A 27214-nucleotide genomic window follows, 5' to 3' on the forward strand; every position below is an offset into this window, starting at 1 on the left:
TCATGATGTGACGGAGGATCTTAGATTAGCACTTAGCTACGCAGCCCTTTGCATGCACTGCATTCCTTTAATGCTAGTTTTAAGATCATTTTGGAGAATGTTTTGATTTTTTTTGAAGGATGTCACCAAAAAAGATTCTCATCAACTGATGTTAGCAAGACTTGACTGGGAATTAGAACAAAGGAAAAGGTACACTGTCAAATTAATTTAACCCTTTATTCACAAGGGAGATCAATGTGTTTTTAGTGCAGAATGCACTATTGTGATGGTTTGGTGGGTTGTCGTCTGCTAAACCCCTCAGGCGCTAAAGCACTATGGTGTAAACTTTTAATCACCAATTAATTAATTAATATCAATTAATTAATTATTTCTGTAAGGGGTAGGGGGTGGGGAGCAACAGACCGTGTGCCCTTGGTAGAATGGGAAGTATATTTACGACACAATTGAAGAGCTCAAAGGTATATATTTGTTTCAAAAAGCACTATGCTCTCCTTGTAGTACTATTCTTTCTGGAAGAAAATTCTTTGTGCTAAACGCATGCGCAGATTAATAGACGTCATGAACATCACGTAATTCTTCCTGCGGAAGGATTCCTGTAGACTCCGTGGCGCTAAGTTAAAACCGCAAAATAATTGAATTAGACACTAAGGCGTCACAGCAGTTCATGTGAAATAATTATTGTTATGGCAACGCTGTTTTCTTAGAAAAGATGATCTTTAATTAATCGATAATATCTGTGTTATAATCGATGTTGCCCTGTTTGCAGAAAATAAATCACGTTACCATGTCATCACGTTACATCCGTTTTCGACAAAAACAACGGTATCATGTTACATTCGTTTTCAAGGAAAAGGAAAAGTACCGGTATCTCGTTTGCTGTTTCAATATCAAATGGAAATTCAAACTAACGAAAATTAAAATAGCAGGACGTGTTTAGAAATTTTGTATCAAAGCCTAACGTGATGTGCTTTTCAATGTGTTAGAATTCTGGTAGAATCCGTGGAGTTAATTTAATTAGACTTTAAGGCATCCCAGCAGTCTAAGAGAAAAACAAAGGTATCATGTTACATCCGACACTCTCTTTCCTTTGATTTGTTCTTCATCAGTTGACTAACTTCCGTATTATTTTGTAAAACCTCTGCCTGAGAAGGGCTTTGTGTGAAAGCGAAAAACTCTTTAGTGTTCGAACATGCTTTCGTGAAAGAAATCTTCACACTACGTGCTTCTTGGCTTCATGCTTGAGTGAGCGTGTGACCTGTTCACCAGACTGTGGCGGGAGCATGACCTGGAAAAAGCCGGCTTCCTTGACTAAACACCTGCATTTTAACGTCGATTGATCGGCCGTGTGTGTGACCTTTTATTAAAGGAAATCCTTCTCCGGTATATGGAGTGTCACATGATTTTGTGATTTGCTTCAAGGAAATCCTTATCCTGTATATGGGCTTTCACATGATTTTGTTATTTGCTTCATGTCAAAATCGAAATGTATCACGATCGGTCGTTCAACATCTTACAAGTAAACATGAAACAGCGCTTTTAACTGAAAAAGTGAACTCATTGTATGTATTCTCAATCAAAGTTTTTATAACAATGTCAATTGATTGGCCATCTTGCATTCTGTACCCTTTGAGTCTCTGAGTTTCTTATGGTAGCAATATGTTGTCAAGAGGACAGGTGGCTAAAACAAGGATCATTGTCAACCCAGGTGGGGGATATTGTCTTGATGTACCACCTAATTTGGTAAAAGTTTACAATTTTAGCAATATGCATTCATGGTAGCCAAGTAAGGAAATACATGAAAAAATAACCAATTGGAATGATCGATTTTGTTTAATGAGGGTTACACACAAAACGACTGTTATGCAACTGATAAACTTGTGGCCCTTGGATTCTTAATCAAATTGGAATTGGATCAATTCAAATTTGAATTTAGAGAATAAAGGTAATTTTTTTGGAGTGCACAGTAATACAGTTGAACCTCGATTATCCGGATTTCTCGATTATCCGGACTTCGTTCTCTGGTCCCAATTTTTTCATAAATATTAATTAGTTACATTCAAGACCAGATATAACTAAGTTCTACGACGATTTTCATGTTATCTCAAGGTGGTTTACCTGTCAAAAAACATTGGAAAACCTCTGATGTGTAGTTTCCAATCGAACCACATTTAAGACTTCGCCAGGCAACTTCCTTATTAATCGGGCGGGGCCTGGGCCCGATTCATAATCTGCACGGAATTTTTTTTTTTTTTTTTTTTTGTCGGTAAATCGATCCAGACCCACGCGGCCCAGCCGGCTCTTCTGTCACGGTCCACGGTCACGCAAGATTTAATATTTAATAGCAATCAGCCGATCACTCGCGTTTAACATGAACACCCTGCTCTCTGAAATGTATAATTTTGTTTCATTCCATATTTACAAGACGAGAGGGCTGAATATAATCACATAGCGAAAACAAAGACCGCTTGGACATGTCCAAGCTATTTTAAACTACCACTACGTCAGACCCATGTCACGCGATCTCTCGCCTGTAGCTATAAATAATCATTCACCTATTTTCTGTTTGAATACTCTGCGCTCTGTTTGTGTGAAATATTTATTGTTGTGTTACTCAAGCGTTTGGCTCGGAGCGAGTACAAGTCGTACAATTTACCCGGAATGTGTTAAATATTGCAAAACGACGACTTATTTTCTGGATATCCCAATTTTTGTTTTGAGTTTACGGTATTTTGAGAATCGAAACGTTATCGAAACGTAAGTTGCAAGCTCAGCAAGAATGTGTCAAAGCACGGGATACACGTCATCGCGCCAGGGGAATTACCAAAAGCTTGTCGGAAGACGCTAAACGGAGAAACACAATGGGATGGCCTTAGTCTACTCTTTATTTTGGCGTGATTTGGCTTTCTTTTAAATGAACTGGTTTGGGTTTATTTTATTGAACATTCGGAACAAAATAAATATTTGCATGCGTAAAAAGGCATTTTTCCGGCTGGGCATGTGGTTTTAAAAAGCAAAAGATGACGTGGTAAAGGAAATTCATGTCACGTTCACTCCCTGACTAACGCAAACACGACTTGTGTGTTTCTCAAGTGACTGCTTTTCTAAAGATTTTACTGTGCGGCACCGTGCCTTTAAGCCAAAGCACTGAAAGAGGTCAGGTGGTCAAACATTACCCGCACGACTATAAACTGCTTGCAGTTCTTGTTCAGTTTCCACTAGCCATAAAAACATTCACACAAATAAAGTTGCTTTCTGTCTTTGCTTACTTGTATTATACTACATTGTTTACAAAGCAAAATGGCAAAAGTCAGAATGTTTAAATCCTTCTATGAGCTTCTGTGAAGTGAAAAGCATCGTAGAAAGTTCGATCAGTCGCATGTTAGCACCACGTCTAGTCACCAGGCCCATCACGAAAAGACGCAAGGAACGCCTGGAGGTTCAAAATGGTTTGAACGAATCGGCATGGTTTCGTCGCCTTTTACGGAGAAAAACTGCCTTAAAATGATCAATGTCTTCGGAATTTTTGTTTGTGAGGATGGTTAACAGCTGATTTATCGCTATTATGAAGCAACTTTTCTTTTTTCCCTGTTTAATGTGGGAAAATGCACCGAAGATGCGGACGATGTGGAAGTTAGCGAACTTTGCAGATCCGCACCGCTGCATCCTGTCAGATGCCCTCGTTTTTTCGACGTTTTTGCTTGTTTACAAGCTAAAATGGTAGAATAGGGGTTATGTGGACAAGATTTGGAACCACATATTTGTAAACTCTCAAGGGACTTTTTTAATTTCTCAAGGGACTGTTTTAATTTCTCAAGGGATTACTTTCCGCTGTGGGTGATCACTTGCGATCTTGTGGAAAAAACGTGACTTGTCACATTTACAAACGTTATATAACAATTTTAAAAGAGACATGTCAGCTTTCTTATCTCAACGCACGTGTGTCTGAAAGGCGATCTATAAAAAGCGTCGCACAAACAATGGATTGCGTAACTAAAACACGAATAAATAATCACTAGCACTTACATCGTTTAAAAATTACAAACGTCAAAAATAAACCATACCAAAAAACTCGCTCTTTTCAAAGATATTATTGAAGTTAAAACAAATGCAAGAGATGGGGGCTTCTTTTAGCTTTTAGAGACCTCGCGTTGAGCCGTTGACAGCAGTGTTGCATGAATCGGCTTTACAACATGCGATCGTATCTACGCAGTTCGAGTGGAATTTCAGTCAAAGACAGCAAAATTATTTCGTATTTCATCTTCAAATATAATTCGAAAGCATTCACTGTATAATTATATGGCTTTTGTTTAATCCTGGGTCTTGATATCCGACCCTCGCAGAGCCTAGACAAAACGCAGCTTGAGTGTAACGATTTGTTTACGCCGCAATTATATGCGCAATGTTTTCTCCGACAGTAGTCGGAAATATCCGTATTTTTTTTCGTGGAGCAATCGTAACGATACGGCCTTCAACACATTGAACAGCGGTCTACCTATAACAATTCAAATATGGCGTCGCAAAAACAAAGCGTCGAACGCATATTTTGCTGTTTCATTTGCTAATTTCGCTGCCGTAATCGACTGCCTCGAAAGGTCCTTGCAATTTTAAAGTATAGAATTGTCAGATCTCGGTGAAATTTGCACTGTTTATTTGTGTAATGTTAAGGAATATGTGTATAAATACCCGGCGCGGACGAGCCATTTTTAGTGCAGAATGCACTATTGTGATGGTTTGGTGGGTTGGCGTTTGCTAAACCCCTAAACCACTAAACCACTAAACCACTAAACCACTAAGCCACTAAACCGCTAACGCGGTGTAAACTTTTAATCACCAATTAATTAATTAATATCAATTAATTAATTATTTCTGTAAAGGGGGAGGGGATGGAGAGCACCTGACCGTGTGCCCTTGGTAAATCGGGGAGTCCATTACGATACTTACAATTGAAGAACTCAAGGTATATATTTGTTTCAGAAAGCACTATGCTCTCCTTGTGGTACAATTCTTTCTGGAAAAAATACTTTGTGCTAAACGCATGCGCAGATCAGTCTTCATCACGAACATTGCGTTTTTCTTCTGCAGAAGGATTCGTGTAGACTCCGTGGCCCCAAGTTAAAACCACAAATTAATTGAATTAGACAGTAAGGCGTCATAGCAGATCATGTGAAATATTTCTTGATATGGCAATGCTGTTTTCTTAGAAAAGGTGATCTAGCATCTCATAATTAATTGATAACCTGATAACATCTGTGTTATAATCAATGTCGCCTTCTTTGCAGAAAATAAATCACGTTACCATAAACATCATGTTACATCCGTTTTTGACAAAAACAAAAGTATGTTACATGTTTTTGACAAAAACAAAAGTATCTCGTTTGCTGTTTCAATAACAAACTGAAATTCAAGCTATCGAAAATTAAAATAACAGTGACGTGTTTAGAAATTTTGTATTAAAGCCTAACGTGGTGTGCTTTTCAATGCGGTTGAATTCCTGTAGAATCCGTGGCGTTAATTTAATTAGACTTAAAAGGCATCACAGCGATCTGCGAGAAAAAAACAACAATATCATGTTACATCCGTCACTTCCTTTCCTTTTATTTGTTCTCCATCGGTTGAACTAACCTCCGTTTTATTTTGTAAAACCTCTGCCGCTTTAGTGTTTGAACATGCTTTCGTGACGGTTCCGACATTTCTTGAAAGAAATCTTCACACTACGTGCTTCTCGGCTTCATGCTTGAGTGAGCGTGTGACGTGTTCACAGCGCTTTCGTAAATCGTAATTAGGTATGCAAAAACTTGCACCGGGATTTTCGGCGTGAACACCTGATAACCAGGAAACAAATATCCTAGCTGTACTGCGTTTTAAAAACCCTTTCGAAAAAGATGTTTTTTGATTAGATTTGTTCTTTAGTTTTGAGAATCGTCTTTCGTGCAGTTTAAACCGTAACTTAATTAAATTAAACAAATGTCATCGATGTCGCCGTAAAACAAACAAAAAACAAGAGTTTCATGTTACGGCATTTTCAAGGAAAACAAAAGTATTTTGTTACAAACGAACGAAAGTGTCGTGTTACGTTTGCAAAGATTAACGTAAGGAACACCTAGGAAAGAATACAAGTAGCCTGTGAACAGTTTTTCCGAAAGTAAAGTAAAGCAAATAAACACGAACATATATAAAACATCATACTTTCAATTGTTCCATATTGCATTCTGCACTTACCAAATCATCGAGATTTTTGACAAAATTATAGTGCTGCATTTCCTCCGCGAAGATAGGAAATTGTTAAACTAAACTACAAAGAAACTGTAATGATAAGTTCGAAGAACAATGCACAGGATAAACCTTCGACTCATACTTCATGCAAAAACGTCGATATCTCAAAGAGACTTTGATTTTTTTTTGGGTCATTAATATTCATATTTTCGATTATCCGGACTCTCGATTATCCGGACTATTTAGCCTAGTCCCAACGAGTCCGGATAATCGAGGTTCGACTGTAATGGCAAACAAGAAAAAAAGATGGACTGTTGTAAATAATAAAGATGGTAAATTTTGAGCCCGGTGATAAATAATAAATATGTACTTTTTCAACAATGTCACGAGCATAGGACAAAGAAAATTCTTGAGCCCCTGACAGGAATCAAACCCATGGCCTCCCAGATACCGGTTGGGTGCTCTAACCAACTGAGGCAGAGCTACGAGAGACTCGTGGTGAGCGAGGCCATTTACTAGGTTGATTTGTGACACGCGTCCTGCATACTGCTAGGATCAGCAATGTCGAAATCATCAAGTTTGTAGTAAATAATAAAGATGGTAAATTTTGAGCCCGGTGATAAATAATAAATATGTACTTTTTCAACAATGTCACGAGCATAGGACAAAGAAAATTCTTGAGCCCCTGACAGGAATCAAACCCATGGCCTCCCAGATACCGGTTGGGTGCTCTAAACAACTGAGGCAGAGCTACGAGAGACTCGTGGTGAGCGAGGCCATTTACTAGGTTGATTTGTGACACGTGTCCTGCATACTGCTAGGATCAGCAATGTCGAAATCATCAAGTTTGTAGTAAATAATAAAGATGGTAAATTTTGAGCTTTGAACATAGCAAGGTATAACTGTAAAACAAAGTCTGTTAAAATTATTGGCTGCAATTCCTAGGAGTTGACAGTTTATGCTTGCCAACTCTTGTAGTTGTTCTTGGATTACTGGGCACAGTTTGATTTGTTTATTGTTTCAGGTTAGCAAAACAAAAGGAACAATTTCTTGAGAAGAAAGAAACACTCATGAAAGAGATTCACACCAAGAAAGAATTCGTAGACAGTTTACAGCCAAGACTGGAAAATATTTTGAAGGTAAAGAACTTTCACACACATGTACAATAGGAGTTGTGGCACAAACCGTGACAACTCGCTCGGCTCGCCCAGGCTCGCCTCGCTCCTTGTCACAATTTGTGTCCACAACTCCTATTGTACATGTGTGTGCGGAACGCAAGACGCCTTTCTAACCCCCCTCGCGAAACGAGTTGCAAAAAAAGACGTTTAATAAGTTTTTTACGCAAAAAAAATAGAGAGCTCCACCTATGTGCCACAATTATTTTTCAATTGAACAAATATTTTTCTTTAGTATATGCAACAGATGGCTGCCGCAAGATATTCGTCAGAAGTTTTGCAAGCTATGATGGAGGAAAACCTCCGTGAATTTCAAAGAAACCCCCAAAGAAATTTAACTTTTTTACTGGCCCACACCGATTTTGACGATTGGCTCCGTGTATGGAAAATGAACATACCCGAAACTGACATAAACAACAAAGATCTTTACACTTTTGCAAGAAAAAACAAAAAAAAGTTTTATGAACTTTTAGTAAGCGAAATTGATGACTTAAAAAGCTTAAAAACAAGCTTTGGACTTGAAGTAAAATTTTCGATACAAAGAAACGGAGTCACGCAACACATGGAGCACTATTTTAGAGAAAGAGAACCACACGTTTTTACAAAAAACAACAAAGACCAAATAAAAAAAGAGTTTGACAAATTTATTGAAAGAGCAAAGGGAGAAATTGAGGCTTGGTCAGAAAGAGGATCAGGCTGGGTTATTGAAAGAATAACCAAAGCGTACGTCAACGTTGCACGCTATCAGCAATTGCGAGGTGGAAGTTATTTGCCTTTGCCCCCAAAATTGGCAAACAAAAAAGCAGTTATTAACGTGCAAAACAGGGATAACGAATGTTTGAAATGGGCTTTGAGAGCTGCATTATTTCCGCCAAGAGATGGGAAAAATCCGCAAAGAACAAGCAGATACCCAGTTGACGACGGAATAAACTACAATGGAATCGATTTTCCAACGCCACTAAAGCAGATTGACAGGCTTGAGGCGCAAAACAGAGGCCTTGCAATAAATGTGTTTGGATGGGAAGACGACTGTGTGGTACCCCTCAGAGGAAGCGAAAAAGAAAAAGGAATTTCACGTATAAACCTTATGTTGATTGAGTCAGGATTAATACAGCACTACTGTTTTATAAAAAGAATAAGCGCATTGCTTTACGATCAGACTAAATCACACAACAAAAAACACTTTTGCATGATGTGCTTGACCGCTTTTACAAGAGCAGACTTGCTCGAGAACCACGAAAAATATTGTAATGGCGTTAACGGCAGGCCAACAAGAATCGAAATGCCTGAAGAGGGAAAAAACACCCTTTCTTTTAAAAACTACCAAAATCAAATGAAAGCGCCTTTTGTGATTTACTCCGACTTTGAGGCATTGTTAAGAAAGATGCACCGATGTGAACGCGAAACGCCCAAGGACCGCCAGAAGAGAAAAGATCTTGGTGAAGAACTGGAAGACTTGAAGCCGAAAAGCTACACAGAAAAAACAGAACAGCACGAGGCATGCGGATTTGCTTACACAGTTGTAAGGAGTGATGGCAAAAACGAAAAACCATTGGTTTACAGAGGAGAAAATGCCGTTGAAGTATTTTTGAACTGTCTTTTAAGTGAAGAAAAAAAAATAAGATTTGCTTTGTCAACACCAAAGCCACTTGTGATGAAGGCAAAGGATTGGGAAGAATACAAAAACGCAACAAGTTGCCACATTTGCAACGAAAGTTTGATAAGAGATTCCTTTTTTGACTCAATGCCTGTTTGGTGCCACGACTCAGGCCGTTATTGTGGTCAAAGCCACAAATGTTGTTATTACGCGGCACTTAAAGAAATAGAATTTGTAGGCCCAAAAAGAGAAAGAAAAGCAAAAAACAAAACAGATCAATGGATTGCAAAAACCCAGGAAGAATGTTTGTTTTGCTCGGAACCTTTTATGAAGAAAGATTATAAGGACTCTGTAAAAGATCATTGCCACATAACAGGCAAGTTTCGAGGAGCCGCGCACAACATTTGTAACTTTATGATGAGAATAAAACCAAAAAATGTCCAAATACCAGTTGTATTCCACAACTTGAGGGGCTATGATGCGCACCATTTAATGCAGAAAATGGCAAAAATTTCAAAAGAGGCAAAAAAAGAGGGTGGGGTGTATCGCAAACAACATGGAAAAATACATTTCATTTTCATTGGACGGACTGCGTTTTATTGACAGCTTGAACTTTCTTCAACAAAGCCTTGAAAAAGTTGTAAAAGCGACACCGAAGGAGACATTAAATATAACAAAATCTATTTCAAAACAGTCTGATGAAAGTTTTGAACTTCTTTGCAAAAAGGGAATCTATCCTTACGAATACATGGACTTATGGGAAAGATTTACAGAAACAAGTTTGCCAAAAAAAGAAAAGTTTTACAGCAAACTTAACGACGAGCACATAACAGATAAAGAGTATGAACATGCGCAAAAAGTGTGGAAAACCTTTGGCTGCCAGACCCTGGGCGACTACCACGATTTGTACGTTAAGACTGACGTGACCCTGTTAGCCGACGTTTTTGAAAACTTCAGAAAAATCTGTCTTGAGAAGTACGGGTTGGATCCCGCGAATTATTACACGACGCCAGGCCTTTCTTGGGACGCACTCTTGAAAAAGACAGGCGTGGAGCTTGAGTTACTTACAAACTATGAAATGCATCTTTTTGTCGAAAGGGGAATAAGAGGCGGAATTTCGATGGTAAGCAAGAGATATGCAAAGGCGAACAACCCTTATGTTGAGGGATTTGACCCGAGCCAGCCAAAAAAATACATAACGTACCTCGATGCGAATAACCTTTACGGGTGGGCAATGAGCAAGCCGCTCCCAAAAAGTGGTTTTAGATGGAAAAAGGTTATGCTGACAGAAAAAGAAATAATGGCAAAAAAAGAGTTTGCAAAAGCTGGATGGATTTTAGAGGTGGACTTAGAATACCCGAAAGAGCTGCATGACGCCCAAAACAGCTATCCATTAGCGCCAGAGAAAAAGAAAACAAACAAAGAAATGTTTTCACCTTACCAAAAGAAAATAATAAAAAATCTTGATTTAAAACTGCCAGAAAGCGAAAAGCTGGTTTTAACTCTTGAAGACAAAACCAATTACGTCGTGCATTACCGAAACTTGCAGTTTTATCTAAAACAGGGAATGAAACTCAAAAAAGTGCACAGGGTCTTAGAGTTTGAACAAGAGGCGTGGATGGAGCCGTACATCCGGATGAACACAGAATTCCGAAAAGAAGCGGAAAGCGACTTTGAAAAGAACTTTTACAAGCTAATGAATAACTCAGTTTTTGGAAAAACAATGGAAAACTTGAGAAACCGTGTAGACATAAGAATAGTGCGCAGCGACGAAAAAAAGAAAATAAGAAAATTAGTTGCAAGCCCATTGTATTCAAGGCATGTGATGTTTTCAAACGATCTGGTTGGAATAGACATGAGAAAAAGTAAGCTTTTTCTTAATAAACCGGTCTACACAGGCATGACCATCCTTGACGTAAGCAAGCTATGCATGTATGACTTCTTTTACAACAATCTAAAAGAAAACTATGGAGAGCGTTGCGAGCTTTTGTATACAGACACAGACAGCCTTTTGCTTGAGATAGAAACAGAAGACGTTTACGCGGACATGGCAAAAAACATTGACAAGTACGACACAAGCGACTACCCAGAAGAGCATTCACTTCATTCAAACGAAAACAAAAAGGTGTTGGGAAAAATGAAAGACGAATGCGCAGGAAAACTAATTTCAGAGTGTGTTTGTTTGAGGCCAAAAATGTATTCAATAATGACAGAAGACAAAAAAAATATAAAAAAAGCAAAGGGGGTAAAAGAGTGTGTGACAAAGAAGAAAATAGATCATAAAAACTTCAAAGATACACTTTTTCAAAACAAGGAAAGCTTTCACGAAATGCACATGCTAAGAAGCTATGCCCACGAGATGTATTCAATAGTGGTAAACAAAAAATCGCTGTCCCCCTTTGACTCAAAGCGATGGATAGAGGAAGATGGGATAAACACTTTGGCATATGGGCACTATCGGATGGGTGCGGAGCACGAGAGCGAAGCTCTTGCAGAGAAGGGGCAAAAAAAAGAGCCCACCGCCCCATAAAAGGGGTGAAAAAACTAACTAGCCGCCAAACAAAGGTCTCTCTAGAGTGCTTTAATAAATAAAAAGCCACTCAGGAGTGCCCAAGGGGCACCGGCACGCACCCGTGTGAGAAAAGAAGGAAGTGACAGCAACGACGCAAAAAACAAGAAGACAAAACATTTTTTTTTGCTGTACCGAAAAGGGGCAAGTGTTTAAATGACTCGCTGAACAATAAAAGAAGTAGCAACGCCGGCTGCAACGCCAGAAATTCCCATAAAAAAGGTTCGTATTTTTGTTGCAGGGGGCTGGGGCCCCGACATAAACAGAACGTTTATAGCTTTTCTGAGCCCAAGGGGCTCAAGCACTAAGTGCTTGGTGGTAACTGTGTATTTGGAGGAATAATAAGCAATTCTTCACGCACAAAGCCGCGCTTTGGACCATCGTGCAAGTAATAAAGCACTGGCTGATCAGGTTTAGTAACAGACCTTTCGATGCTGTAGACTTTTAATGACCAAATCGGATCTGTTGCCCTTTTTACGCCGCCTTCTAGCTCGCCAGGTTGGAAGAGATAGCGCACATTAACGAGAGAGGGGAGTTTTTTTTCTTTCAAGCCAACAGGTCTTGTATATTTTGAGGACGGTTTGGACGAAACAGCCTTTTCTTTGATTGCAGTAGCAGGTTTTTTTCCAGTAAGACTGGTAACTTCGTTGTTCAGAGCGGTAACAACTTCGGGAAGCCTTTTTACCCACGCTGTCGACCGCTGGCCAGATGGCAGGTTCATCTCGACACCGTACTGATAACCAAACAGGCGCCCTGCCAGTGTTTGATTAAAACGTTCAACAATAGCTTGATCTCTGTGAATGTTAACACGCCCGCGTCTAATATAGGTTTTGTGATTTTCCATTTCTTTAGTAACAGCTCCCATGAATTCGCGACCAGGGTCAACTTGCAGCATCTGTGGCCATTTTAGTGCACTTCGCCTGTAAATTGTCTGAAAACCTTTTGCAACCTCAGTTGAATCTTTGGAGGTCAAAGGCTCGGCCTCTTTGAAACGGCTGGCAACGTCAACAACAGTCAGCGCGTATTTGTAAACTTTTCGCCCTCGCGGCAGTTTGTCGTGTGGCAGAAAAAGAAGGTCCGCCTGGTGGACCGCGTTTGGAGAAGAAACATCGAATTTTGGGCGAGGAACGTATCGTGGTGCCGGTAGGTAGATCTGCCAAAGGGCCTGCTTAACTAGCCACTTTTTTGCGGCATCTTCGGAAACCTTAGCAGCCTCGGCTAATTTTTTTATCGCAGCAATTCCCTTCCAGTAGCCCTGGGGGCTATAGTAGACTTTCGAGATTTTCTTCGAAAAGTTTTGCTCCGCAAAAATCTTTGCATCCATGCGTATACAAGAAAAAAAAGAAACGTTTAAAGAAACCGAAAGGCAGCATACCCAAGAGCAAGAGCGCCTGCGCCAACAAACATCAGTTCACCTTGTTTCTGCTGCTCGCTTGGCTGATAAAAATCAGAGAACTTGGGTTCTTTCGGAGGAATCATTTGTTTGTCAGGATGTGCCTGGTTGTAGAGTTTGAAAGCGTAGTCTGTGTTCGTAAAGTTTTGTTTCGCTTGCTGTTTGATCTCATTGTTGGTTTCGATCCAGTCGAGAAGCTTCGTGCGGTCGCGAGAGTACTTCGCGTAAGCTGCCTGGTAAGCCTCGAGAGCTTTGTCGTGTCTTTCTTTTTCTTTCAAAGCGGCGTCATCTCCGCCACCCAAAGCTCGAGCAAGATAGTTGCCGCCAATGAAAGCAGCAGCGTTCAAGATAGCTCCGCCAGCCATAATCGCTACGCTTGCCATTGTGTGTTTTTGTTCTTATATTATGATATTTTTTTTTAATTGGTGGGGAGAATTTTCTGGTCCTCGAGATACTGTTTAAGTGCAACGCTGCCAGCCATGACGGCTGTGAACTTTACATAGTTCATAAAACTGCTGCTTGGGTCGGATGTGAAGTTTTCTTTTACAACTTTTTTGGCAGCCCAGCCGATTCCGGCGGCGAGACCTGTAATGGTGGCGGCATCCATGAGCGTTTTCACGAGCTTGTTGTCGGACATGGCGGTTCAGTATAAAATAATAAAAAATATTCAATTGAAAAATTTTTTTGTTTATTCTTCACCGTTTTGCGAAGCAAAGTTTGCAACTTCTTCACCAGATTCAACTTCTTTTGTTTTTTTTATACCTCTTTTAAAAATTGTATCCTCATCCTTATGCATCTGAATAGCGGTTTTAACGCAAGTTTTGGTAAATTCAAACCAAAGTAATGCAATACCACCCATAGCTGCACCTTTAACAAGGCTGTCAAGAATAAAACCAAGGGACGACATTGTCGGTATAATAAATGAAAAATAAATGTTTAAAAGAAATTTTTTAATCCATCGGACGGATTCCTCTTTTTGGTTGCGGGATTCTCGATGCCGCAGGTGCCTTTGGCACTCTCTCTCTTTCTGAGTTTTCAACACTTTGCGAAAATGTGCCTTCGTTTTTCTCTGTTGTAACTTGAGAGTCAGCAGGAGCATTTCTTATTTTATTGAAAAAGGCTCTGATGTCTTCGCGTTTGACATAAGTTGTAATAATTGTAACGCTCAAACCAAGCAAAGAGATCCATTGGGTTGTGCTTAAACCGCGGGAAGCAGCCTCGGGTGTCTCTTCGGGAGCAGTTACCTTTTGCTTCGCAGCGGCAGATTTCTTTTCTTTGTCTTTTGCAATGATTGCCTGGGCATCAATCGCAGCTTTTTTCTGTGCTTCACGAGCCTGTTTTGTTTTTTCAGCTGCAAGCTTGCCAGCAGCAACTCGCTTTGGATTTTTGGCAGGCTTTGTTGCTGGAGTTGTTGAAGTAACTTGTTTCTGTTCTTCTTGAGCGATCGGAGTTTGTTCGAGCTCGGCCATTTATAATAAAAAAAATAAATTTAAATAGAAAATTGCTCAGCAAGATTTTTTGGTAAGCAATTGCTAAGCATTGTTCAGTAATTACTTAGCATTTTCTTAGCATTGCTCAGAAAAATCTTCAGTAGTTGGTGTTTCTTTGGTTTGCAACTTTGTCGGGACCCCTTGGGCGTCTTTGACGCGTGCTGCGCACGTCCCCGCGCCAGGCGCGGCTTCGTTTAAATCAATGTGCTTTGTTGTGATGAGCGCAGCATTTGCAACGGCAAGAAAGCGGCCGCATTTCAAAGCCAGACCGCCTGCCAAAGTGGACAGCTCTTTACTGATAATGTAGTCGTTTTTGAGTTCCTTCTGATAATCATTGACGTCCTTGATATTTACGGCCATACCAACGACTTTAGTAACAAGAAAAATAAAGCTGTCAATCAAGCTGTCGGTTGTTTTGGATCCAACATATGCCTCATATCTCTTTAAGTACTTTTCAACTTCTTTATCTGTCAAGCGCTTCACCTGCTCGTGTGTCAGTTGCACACCGATTGCTTCTTTGGCTTTTCCTGTTGAAACAAGGATTGCAAGCTGTTCACGCAAAGCAGGAATGTCAGGGCCTTGAATGAGTGCCATAGCGCTTTCTGTACTTTCTGGTTCAGCTCCTAGCAGTTCCATTACGGAAGCTAATTCTTGTTCACTTGCAGCGCCCTTGACGCTCTCGGGAGGAGAAGTTGCGAACGGGTCAGCCATTTATTACTATAAAAAATATGTTCAATAAAAAAAAATTGTTCCGTAAGGGTGGCGATGAGAAATGACAAGATGCGAAAACTTATTTTTTTTTAGCTTTAAAATGATTTCTTTGTAATCCTCATGGGCAAGTTCGCCAGCGTAATCCTCAAAGATTGCCTTCGTGGTCTTGGCAGAGGGGGTGTAAAAGAAAACGATTGCCGCCACATTTTCGCGGAATGAGGCTGTTATGCTTGTCATTTTTTGAGTTAACACCCATATGCTCAAGCCTGCGTGGCGAGCAGAGAAAGCAAGATTCACCAATTCACCCGTTCTTCCCTTTACATCTTTCGATGCAGCACAGTCGTCGAGGATGATAAGTGTGTTCGTACCCTCAAAAAGAAATCTTGAAAGCCTTAACCAAGATTCAACCTCGTGCTGCTCGCAAATGAAAACAAAAAATCGAATATCTTCCTCAGCAAAGCGATAATAAGTCTTGTTGTGCTCGAAAGTCGGGCAGATGAGAACGATGTAGTCAAACTTGCCTCGGAAAGGGCCACAAAGCTGATTGACCACGTATCTTGTTTTTCCTGAGTTCGTTGGTCCCACAATGAGGGCGTTGAAGGGTATGTTGGCAGGATCCATGCTTCGCTTTGCGAAAGCTATATCAATACTCAACACTTTCTAATTCTTTATTTACAATAGAAAATTGTGCATCAGCGATAGCGAAAATGTAGCATTTGACATTCCCTGATCCTGAGGCTGTTCTCTGTATCTCTAAATTAACGCCATCCTTTGTGTTCACCAAGCGGAGCCCGCTGCCGTGCATGTTGTTGTCGCTCATGGAGCGAAGGTCAATGAAAAGCCCGAACTTTTTTTCTGCATAAAACTTTGTGGCGTTATTAAACATTTTTTGGTCTGCTTTTTTGCCAAAGAACCTGAGAACTTCCTCCCACATGTCTCTTCCTTCAACGCCCTGACTGTACACCTTATTTGGAACGCCGTTCACGCTGATTTTTACATTTGTTATGTCAGGGTTAAAGAAAGATTCTGTATCTCTTGCACCTGCGGCGTGGGGTTCAGGAAAAAGAAGTAGAAGTCCCTTCAAGGAGCGCTTTGGGACGTTAATGCTTTCGTTTATTATCGTGTCAGTAGCTTTTTTTACTGTGATCGTTTTGTAATTATGCACATGCTCGTAAAAGAAACTTTTGCCGTTAATGTAAGTGCTTTCTACTTCTCTTGCAAGTTCTTTGTGATAAATAGCCTCGTATTCGAGTTGGATGTCAGTTAGCTCATACCCAAGTTTTGATGAATCTGTTCCTCTTACAACCACATTTGGACTGTTCAGTTTTATCTCGAAGACAAGCTCGTCTGCGAGTGCGCGCGGATAGAACACGCCATTGCCTCTCAAAATCTCGTGATCAAGCGGGATACGATACTTGCTTCCATAAACTTCTGCCAGCTTCTTTTCCGCGTCAACTCCTGAGGTTTTTTTGTCACCAGCGTTTGAACGGATTTTGCATAAATCCTCGGACTGTATACCTTCAAGAAACATGTTGCTGCGCTTTTCTACCGGCAGAAAAAGGTCCTCGAAAAGTTTGTAGACGTCGTAAGCGTTCGTATCCTGCAGAGTATCTCCTGCAAACTTGACCACCATCCTTGAGACAAGCGCCCGGGTGACGTTGTTTACGAGAAAGTTGTTGGCATGGCCGCTCACCGTCAAGTTGAACACAAGAGCCAGGGAGCCTGGCACGAGAACGACGCCTTCTTCAAGCTTTGGCACAGCAACTCTCAGAATTTCTTCTGGAGACGCTTTATTCGGGTTAAATGTAACGCGATGTCGCACTCTGTCTGCCTTGAGCGCGTTTGGAGTTTTCTCTTCGAACGTTGGTCGGTGTCTTTCGCTCACGACAGCCATTGTATATTTAAATTAAAAAATGTATTTATTTAATATAACATGGCGGCAGAAGGTGGCTTTGGTGACAGAGATCCTCTTTTGGAACATACAGGCGACCGTGACGACCGTAATGACAACGATGACAGCGATACAACAGGCCCATTCCAACCTGGAGGGGCATCAACGCCCGGACCAAGCGAACAAATACCAACGAGAACTACCACGATGAATAGGCCGGACGAAACAACAACGATGTTTCCTGAAATCCCCGACGATAGTGCGACAACAACCTTCACTGCTTCGAGTTATCTTGACAAAGAGTTTCCATCAGCTGACAAATCAAAGATTAAATACAAAATAGATGAAAATGGAAGGCTGCAAGTCGGGTTAATTAAACCAGGTAAGCCTTATTATAATTTAACAACCAAAATTCAAGGCAAGGAAGAATACCAGATAAATATAAGACTTCCCAAAGAAGTTTTAAAAGCCCTTGGTCCAAGTCGTCGATTAACTCTTGAAAATGAAATAAGAGGTCTTTCAGAAGGCATCAATAACAACAAAAAAACAGCAGAAGATAACAATGAAAGCCCGGAGGAAAGAAAAAAAGCTAAAGAAAGAGCAAAACTACAAATTGAAAGGCGCACTGATCTACAGAAAGAATTAGATCGGTTGAAAAAAGTAGAGTACGAGCCTGTGATTGGGGTAACAATACCTTTACAAGAATTCCAACAACATGAAGAAGAAAGGCTCGAAAGGGAAGAGGAAATACGACAAGAGAGACATGAACAAGAAGATATTGCAAACGACGAAAACAGGCCACAAGCGGAAAGACAACAAGCTCGCGAAAGAGTTGATAACTTGAATCAAGAAATTAATGAAATAGAAAATGAAAGAGAAGAAGAGATCGAAAGATTGTCTTTAACAGACAAATTAAGAGAAAAGGTAAAAGCGATTTTCAAAAAATATGGCTTCACCGTCACAGCAGTTTTGCTTGCCGTTGGCACGACTATTGGCGTAATTCTGAGTTCTCTCTCAAACGGTTTAAAAGGTTTAGCAAAAGGTGTTGGTGACGGTCTTCAGACACTTGGCAAAAAAATTGCAAGTATTCTGCCGGGCCTCCTTGGCTCGATCGCCAGTTTTGTGTTTCGAACGGCCGGCCAGGTGATCAGCTTCCTAGGCAAGAATGCTTGGCTTTTGATTGTCGGTGTTGTTATCTTTCTTATCGAGCGAGTTACAAAACGAAGCGAACGCTAAGCGCTAGAGGGCGCGAAGCGCCGGTGCCCCTTGGGTACCCTCAAAGAGCTCGGCTGACTGCAAACGCAACAATAACGGCACCAGCAATAAGGTAGGTCTTGTTTTTTTCGTGTGCTGTATCTTCAGTGTCTGGCTTCTGCTTTTCGTCTGTTTTTGTCACAGTACCCGCTGAAGGCGTATGTGGCGCCGGCTCTTTTTTTGCAGCTTTGTGAATCGGGTTTGACGAGCGCGACGCGCTCGAGCTCTTCGAGCTCGGATGACTTGTTGGTCTATTAACTTTTGATGGCCCACCGCTCATACTTGTTGCGCCCACTTTTTTTGTAGCTTTATTAACCTCATCATTCACTCCTAATTTCATCCCAACAACAGCCTGCTTAAGCTGGTTATTGTAGCCAACAACGCTTTCTGTGTTTATCACCATACGAGCGGGCATCAGCCAGGCACCTGGGCAGACTGCAAGGTTAAGCCGAACCTTAGCTTCGTCGATGGCTAGTTGGTATCTTTGGACCGACTTTGCCAGATCAGGTTGCCTTATAGCGTCTTCAACCAACACGAGGAACTCACTTTGCGCTTCCTTTGCACGGCCGCCTGTTCCAAGTATGCTACTTCGAACGTTCACCTGCGAACCGAGAATACAGTAGACAAAAGCCTCTATCGACTGGTTTACTCTCGACAAACCTGCCTGAGTAAGCCCTTCAGTGCCGTTAGGACAAAACCAGTCTGCCTGTGCATATGCAGCGTCGTCTGGCTCGATGTATTGAATCAAGTTACCTTTGCTTGCAGTTCCACCTTCATCCGAAAATTTATCGTAATCGGGGTATTTTGCTCCAGTTTTGTTTGGTCCAATGTTAGTAAACCAGATATAAACGTTACCAAGTCCGTGGTTTGCGCCTGTTGTGAAACGGAAATCGCTTGACGGGTCGACACCGAACTCAGCGCATATTCTTTTGTAAGAAGCCACGTCGTACTTGTTGTCAAACTGGCTAAACGTTGGGTCGCCAGGCAAGGCGCTTACGCTCTGAATCCCCCCCATCTGAAACAATATTCGCCTTATCGTGAAATAAACGTGAAAAAGGTAAAAATTTCGCACAATCGGTGGCAAGCTAAGAGATGAGTGTTCTTCATCGAAAATTTCTCGGCTTACCCCACTGCCTGTTGTCGCACACCAAACAGCAAAGTTAAGTTGCTGAGGCCAGTAGCCCATATTTTGGCTAGCAAGCCACCTTTTTGACTCTTTTCCTGATGTATGCTTCAGTTTTGTTTTTTGAAAAATCTCTCTTAATTTCGTTGTGAAATATTGGTCTGGTGTGACGTAGATGTTTATTTGGCTGTTAAATATTTTTTTCAAACTCGGTGCGGCTTCGTGAAATCCAACCGCGGGAATTGGCAAAGATGAGCCTTTTGCGCCGCTTGGTGACAGCTGTTGTGGAAAACCGCCTGAAATTTGATTCACCCCCAGTGCTTTTTTCATCTCTGGGCTCCAATATTTGCTGTCAGAGCCAAAAACATTTATCAAATGGCCTTGCCCTGCCTTGTAATAAATGTCTGCCGTTGCTGTGTGGTTGTACGCGAACTCAACCTGTGCAACAAATTTTGTTCGGTCAGCGTTTGGATATTTTGCAAGAAAAGGTTTCCATGCACTGTCTTTTGCCGCTTCAGAAATTTTAGTTGCTTCTGGGGTTTTCATCCACTTCATAAAATCTCTTTCTTTGGAATCAAGAAAAGTTAATTGAGAAATGTCATCAGCTCTCGGAATAGGCGGAGCCATTTTATATTAAAGATTTATTTTTCAAAAGATAATTATAAAGATGGTTGTGCTCACTGTCACCACAACATAAATTCTCATACTGTGAATTTCGATTATCCTATTTCAAAACCGAGCCACATCCGGCTCCTGTCATCTCATATACCTACTTGGTTCAATCTAAAAGAAGATGGAACAATCCTTGTAAAAGATGAAAAAGATACAAAAGAAAATACGGTAACTGTTCCCTTTGCAGCTGATTATTACACACTCGAAATGTTGGTGAGCTTATTTAAAAAGAAATTGGCTGAACATGATATTGAAACGACCACAGATGTTAGTACACCGCTTGTAATTAAAAATGAAAAGAATAAAAAAATAATTCTCAATAAAAGTATGTCTAATTTACTACTTGGGAACGATAATGTGGGGCATTTGGGAACTATAACTTATATAAAAAGATTAAATTCTCCCACAACTTATTTCATTCATTGCGATTTAGTTGACAGAGAACAGAATCTCTTTAATGGTAAACCATCTTCTGTTTTAGCTTGTTTCGACATCCGTGGAAAGTCTTACGAAAACATAAATTACAAAAGTGAACAGCCCAATGTCTTGCGTGACGTTATGGCTGATGCACAAGTGACATCTCTGACTCTTTCGATTAGAGATGAGAATGGGAATCCATTCGATTTTAACGGCTCAAATCTTACATATGAGTTGGAATTGAATTAAATTAAATACAAAAATAACTTTTATGTATACGAGACCATGTCATCTGCTAATGTTCTCCCGAGTGCCCCTGCTTATGGTGATCGCGAAGAAACACAACTTTATCCAAGCCTCCCAACAAATGCCGAGAATTTTCGGCTGACTGAAATAAGTAAAATTGAAAAAGAAATATCCGCTGAAGCTGAGCATTACAGGCTTGTGTTAAAAAAATATAAAAAAGTCCGGAAAGTTATTCACTATTCCGTGGTCTGTCTTGGCGCCGTGACGGCAGCTCTGTCTTCTGGAGCTGTTGCGACTTCACTTACTGGTGTTGGAATTGTTATCGGCGCGCCTGTTGCAGCAGTAGCAGCTGTATCTGGCGCAGCTTCCACTGGCCTGTCAGTTATCAACAAAAAGCTTGAACGTAAAGTTAATAAGCACTCAAGAATCCTCGCTCTGGCTGTTGCAAAACATGACTCGATAAACAGCTCTGTCTCACAAGCTCTGAATGATAATCTTGTTTCTGACAAAGAGTTTCAACTGATCTTACGAGAAATGCAGAAATATCGTCAACTTAAAGAGACTTTACGTTCAAGCTTTGCACACAAACAAACAAATTCACAGCCAGACATCGAAAAAATACGACAAGAGATCATGAAAGCAGAAAGACAAAAAATGAAAAAAAAACTTCTCGAAAGCACCACAGACATTTCGAAATAAAATTTCAGTCCAATAGAACATTTTTTCATTTAATGAAAGAATGATTGTCTGCGCTCATCTTGTTGTTTACTTTGTGATGGAAGCATTGTCGTTCGAGTTGCAAAAAAATGTTCGAGACATAACCCGCGATGTTGTTAATTGCCTGAACGAGGCAAAATAAAAGGTTACAGCGCACTTAAAGTGACTTTCAGCCGAGTCGAAAGGATTAAATCTGAGTGTGCAAAAAATACAATTAAGTTGAAGCGAACAGCGAGAAATTGCGTGACCCACAGCGGCATGCAAATTTTTTTTGTGTGTTTGCGTGCGTGGGTGTACAAAGTCGGGGTATTACCCGAATGATATTTTTAGACTTTTGTAAGTTGTTTTCATTCCTGTGTGCTTAAAATCTGAGTTCTAAGCACTCAGGAATGTAAAATCTATTGTTTTACACGTGCACAACTATTGCTCTTTTGATTTAATGCACGTGACGGCCAATTGTGAGTCATTGTCACTAAAAATAGCTTAATGATGTCATTTTCTTTACTCTGTATATAAATCAAGCTAACACCTGGATATCATAAAGAATGACGAGCCAAACGCCAACAGAACGTGTTTTACTTCACAATCCTCGAGTTTATCAATTTTTGGAAGAAGTGGCAACACAAACAGTTACTCCACAAGAGAAACGACAGATAGAATACCAAAGAATCTGTATTGCAAGAAAAAAAAAAGCCTGAAAAAGATCAACAACATCGAGGCAGCAATACGCGGAAAACTTAATTTATGCACTCACCGGAGCGTGCAAGTTTTGTTTAGCTTGTTAAAACGTTTGCGACAACACTGCTGTCTAATTTTTTTAATTTTTCAATCAGCTCGTCTGTTAAAAAGATTGTTATTTGTTTTTCATTTTCTTTAGTTTTTTTGTATGTTGTAAACGCTTTTCCACGAGATCTTTTCAAGTTTTTCTTTACATTCAAGTTAATTTCTCCAGTTCTCCCTCTTCCCATCTTCGTTTACTCAATAAGAGCATTTGTTCAATAGGAATTGTTTCTGGCACAGCAATTAAAGGTTGGTTGTAATTTAATACAATGGCGCCATACAACGATTGGTACACTGTCGGGTCCGGCGAATCTGCTTCAGGAAGTTAGGAATGTGAAAGCCACTCACATTTTCCTCCTTTTTTTTACCATTTCCACGCCTGCTTTCCCGATTTTTTTGTTAGTTTTAACCATGCTTTGCATAAAGATTGCAGCTTTCTTTTTCTTAAGTTTTCTGGGATTAAACGTCTTTTTTTGCAACTCGTTTCGCGAGGGGGGTAAGAAAGGCGTCTTGCGTTCCGCACACACATGTACAATAGGAGTTGTGGACACAAATTGTGACAAGGAGCGAGGCGAGCCTGGGCGAGCCGAGCGAGTTGTCACGGTTTGTGCCACAACTCCTATTGTACATGTGTGTCTTTCTCATGAAAAAAATGGAAGTGTACTGTCCATTTTAGTGCCATACAAAACTTTCAGGAGTGCTTGTCTGTGTAAAAAGATGCCTTTCATCTGAAATTTAGATAACATTGATTGAAGTGTGTGAGAGAGAGACAGGGTGGGTTGGGGGTGGGGGTGTTTAAAATGGCATTTCTTAACCAAGAGTGTCGCAACTCTTTTTGCAAATGATTATGGGGGGAGGAAGGCACTGTGAGAGCCCAAAAGCGCACTGACAATGACCCTGGCTACAATCAAACCCTATTCTCACAATCCAGAGTACTGTGCTACCCTTATGGTCACCTCATCTCTCACAGAGTAAATTGATAGTGCCCTAAATGATTTTACCATTTCTTCCCATAGGTTACTCAACCTGTTCAAGAGTACATGAACATGCCATTAGATGCTCAATGTTTACAGCATGAAACTGCCCGATATCTTCCCCAACCTCTGTACATTCTGTATGTCCAGGCTTCAGCTTACAATGAAGCATGTGATGCTCATTTGGAAGTCAAGATTCTGGGTGATTTGGATATTGCCAAAGCTGCTATGGAGGCAAAAACTACAGCAATAGGTTTGTACAGTTGAATCCCGATAACTTGAACCCTCAATAACTCGAACCTCCCGCTAACCAGAATTTTTTTTGATTCCCCTTCAGGTCATTTTTTTTCTAATTTTACCCTTGCTAACTCGAACCCCCAATAATTCGAACCATTTTCGATTTCCCTTGAAGGTTCGAGTTATCGGGATTCAACTGTATTCAACTATGGAAGGGTGCTGTTTCGAAGATTCTGTAGTTGATTATTTTGAACATGGTTTTGTGGAGTTACAAATGACAATTTTTAATTTGCTTGTAGACGTCGACAGTGATTCAGATCAGGAAGACACTGAGGGACACAAAAGGGTGAGAGTACATAACAATTCACATTTATTGGTATTACTATGTATTGTGATTATTGACCTAGCAGTTGATATCACACAAGGGATAAGGACATGTCGAGGGTCTTTCGTGGCCAATCCATTGCAAATGTATTAAGTAGTGAGAATACCCTCCCCTTTTGTTGTTGTTTCATTTCAGTCAAAACATAGGAGTTTAGAGGAGAAAGGAAAATTGTTGCTCAAGAAACACCCACTGCAAATCCTGGTACAAGTTAGATGTAAAGGTTAGTTTTAAGGAAGCAACTTTCTTAGTTGAGATGCAGAACAAACCTAAAACAAAGCTAATAAACACCACTTTAAATTTAGGCTGGTGGGAGGCGCAGTGGCCTAATGGTAAGCATGCCATACTCCGAATCGAGTAGTCCTGGTTCAAGCCCTGTTCAGGGCCACTGTGTTGTATTCTTGGGCAAGACACTTTACTCTCATAGTGCCTCTCTCCACCCAGGTGTATAGTTGGGTACTGGCAAAATAATGCAGGGGGGTATACCCTTTGATAGACTAGCATCCCATTTAGGGGGAGTAGAAATATTCCCAGCCGCTTAATGCCACAGAAACCGGGATAAGCTCTAGCAGTATGGGCCACATGCCTAAAGGCTTCCCTTTAAATTTAGGCTAGGAAGAACAAAGTCTAAAACACAACTTTATGAAATAGTTTTATTGTAATTAAAAATGTCATTGTACTTAGCACTAAAATTTAAGAGTTTTTGTTGTTTTCTCTTTCAGACAAAGCAACAGTTGATTTGTTGTTTTCCTTCTTGACGACGTTCAACACTGTTGTGGTGTCACCATCATTGTCTTTAAATGAAGCAATACCAGCACCTGTGTTGGCAGACAGGTATGTTCTCATAAAAATGTTTGGAGGGAAAAAACTCATCTTCCTGCAAAAGACACTTCTAAAACAAAAATAAATCGACTTTATTTTACGAGGATAGCACGTAATAGTCTTGTGGCTAACAAACCTGTGGCCCTCGGATTCCAGATTGAATTGGAATTTTAAAGTGTTGATTTTTGTGGATGGAGGAAAACCGGAGAACCCGGAGAAAAACCCTCGAAGCAAGGACGAGAACCAACAACAAATGTTTCATTTGTGTGTGGCAGAGTAGTAATGAAGTAAAGTTATAATAGGCAAGCAGTCACCGTGGGATCTGTTAGCTCCTACCCCATAAGCAGGCTCATGTCTCAGAATAGTGACATACATATATGGCAAGGCTGTGAGAATGAGTTGATGAGTAAATCCAGTTGGTGAGGAGAAGTCTGGGCAAATGCAAAGAAAGTTCAGAGCCGGCTCACATCACTTGCGGTGCATTCCCAAAGATGAGCCTGCTTGTAGTCCAGTTAGCTCCTTATTGCCTACAGGTGTATGGAACACTGACTCGGTAAACACGTAATTATAAATTTTGTGGCTATCTTAGCAGTAATTACAAACAAACCTTCTTCCATAATGCTTACTTGTTATTACTTTGTTGTTGTTTGTTTGTTTCTCAGCACTCTTCTCTCTCCTGAGTCGTTGTTAACCAATCTGTTTCCTGATGATGATGGCGGCAAGGCACCAAACCCATCAAGTCTATATCAACTTGCTGAGTAAGGAGTAGTGTTAACCTTTGATGATTTTTATTTTTGTGTGTTTAAACCTAGTTCTAGGATACTTAGGATACCCTTTATTGTGTTTGATTTTTGTATGAATACAGTGGGTTTTTTGGTTTATTGAAACTAAAATAGTTAAGGTAATTGATGTTTCAGTGATTTATTCTGCTCCTTGCAAGAAAAGTTAAATAGTGTGGAATTTTAAAAAGCTTTCACTTGATTTTTTAAGCCAGCACTGTATATTAAAATACAGTACTGTCCTTATAAATCAAGCTAAAGCTATTTCTCAAATTGATTAACAAACTGGATAGATCTACAAAACAGCGAGATTATTATGACAAGTAAATTATTTTATTATTTTTTTCAGTGTTGCCATTGTTGTCCTTGCTTAAGCATCCTATTATCTAAACACATCCTTTTTGCTTGTATTTGTACAGAAACTAGTTGAGTTTTTGATAATACATTTACTTTTGTTATTATGCTCATTCATGCAGAGTGCCGCGAAGCACGCAATGAATGAGGATATTAGAGTGATACAGATGTTGACGGAAGTTGTTTTGCACGCGTGTGCATGTACAAAAATTGTGTGGACGGAAGTTGTAGACCGGAAGTAATTTTACATGCTACCCCTCCCCACTTAGTAATGTCCAAAATAACTTCAATGAAGCTCAGATGCAAATGTGAAAAGAAATGAAATCCTTATATAGTGTAATAAATAAATTTACATGAAATCACAATTTCGGAACTTCTGAAAAGTGCAACGTGAATCAATGTTGTCACCTTGGAAGACCCATAATGGGTTTGTTTAAACATGCGCTGACACACGCAATTAAATAATTAATAAAGCAGCTATTTCAAAGCAGGAATAGGGTTTCGTTTTCAAAAGCATACTAGTAATTTATTCTTTATTCCCTTGTTAGTGACATTTCCCCTAAGGCACGATCGAAAATTAACGACTTGCCGGCTTGATTGTTTTTTCCGGTCACACAATGTGATCCGTAACGCACGCCAAGTTAGATGAAAAAAGACATATTTATAAACATTGTTGACGTACATTTATTTTCAGTTTATGCTACGTGTAAACATACACGTCAGCGTGTTCGCCAACTGAGAACGTCACAAGCCAAAATACGTTCTGTTTAAGCCCGTAAAATGGTAAAACATTCCTTTAGCTCGTTCATGCTGCGGAGCACGCAATAAACGAGATAATTAAAATCAACCAAATCTGGACGGAAGTTGTAGACTGTGTCGAACCGAGGGCATAAAAAACCTCCCAACCCCCTAAAACGACCAAATAACCCAAACGGAGCAGTTGAGTACATTTTCTTTATTTTTGAATGGAAGGTAAAATTTTATTTTGTTAAGCGTTATTTTTATCTCTATACAATCATGATGTCTTTGGAGCGCTTAATTCTAAACCACCTACTAGTGTAACACAACAACTCCATGTTTTTTCATTCACCAAAAATTTGTAAACCGGCTTAAGCACAAGTGATTTTACAATTGCTGGCGCTTACGTTTTGCTTTAATTCTCGCAGATACAAACGCTTGAAGGCCGAGATAGAAAGAGAACTGGGAGACTCTTCCAGGTATGTTATAAGTTCAAAGGTGTTTCATGTTAGGGTGGCGTGATATATATTTTGGTATTTGGGTTGTCATTTAATATCATTTCCACTATGGCCAAACACCGTTCCTTTGCATTGTTTAGATTACAACAAATATTCCTTTTGGGCCTAAAGTAGAGGGAGGCGCTGCATAATTTTAGATTTCTGTTAGAGGCCCTAATAATT

At 40.2% G+C, this 27214-nt stretch overlaps 1 protein-coding gene across 2 annotated transcripts in view; it reads left to right on the forward strand.

Annotated features, from left to right (window-relative positions):
- The window catches only part of LOC144646171 (THO complex subunit 5-like), a 42696-nt gene that overhangs the window by 5198 nt on the left and 10284 nt on the right, over window positions 1–27214 (forward strand). For both annotated transcript variants that reach the window (XM_078505712.1, XM_078505713.1), the window contains 8 exons: window positions 119–189; window positions 7238–7352; window positions 23265–23475; window positions 23759–23805; window positions 23980–24064; window positions 24564–24675; window positions 25326–25421; window positions 26963–27013. In XM_078505712.1, the coding sequence (XP_078361838.1) occupies window positions 119–189; window positions 7238–7352; window positions 23265–23475; window positions 23759–23805; window positions 23980–24064; window positions 24564–24675; window positions 25326–25421; window positions 26963–27013 (788 nt within the window). The remainder of the gene's footprint in view (window positions 1–118; window positions 190–7237; window positions 7353–23264; window positions 23476–23758; window positions 23806–23979; window positions 24065–24563; window positions 24676–25325; window positions 25422–26962; window positions 27014–27214) is intronic.

This window comes from Oculina patagonica, chromosome 3 (assembly GCF_052425735.1).
Source record: "Oculina patagonica isolate OP01 chromosome 3, crgOcupat, whole genome shotgun sequence".
NCBI classification, from domain to species: Eukaryota; Metazoa; Cnidaria; class Anthozoa; order Scleractinia; family Oculinidae; genus Oculina; species Oculina patagonica.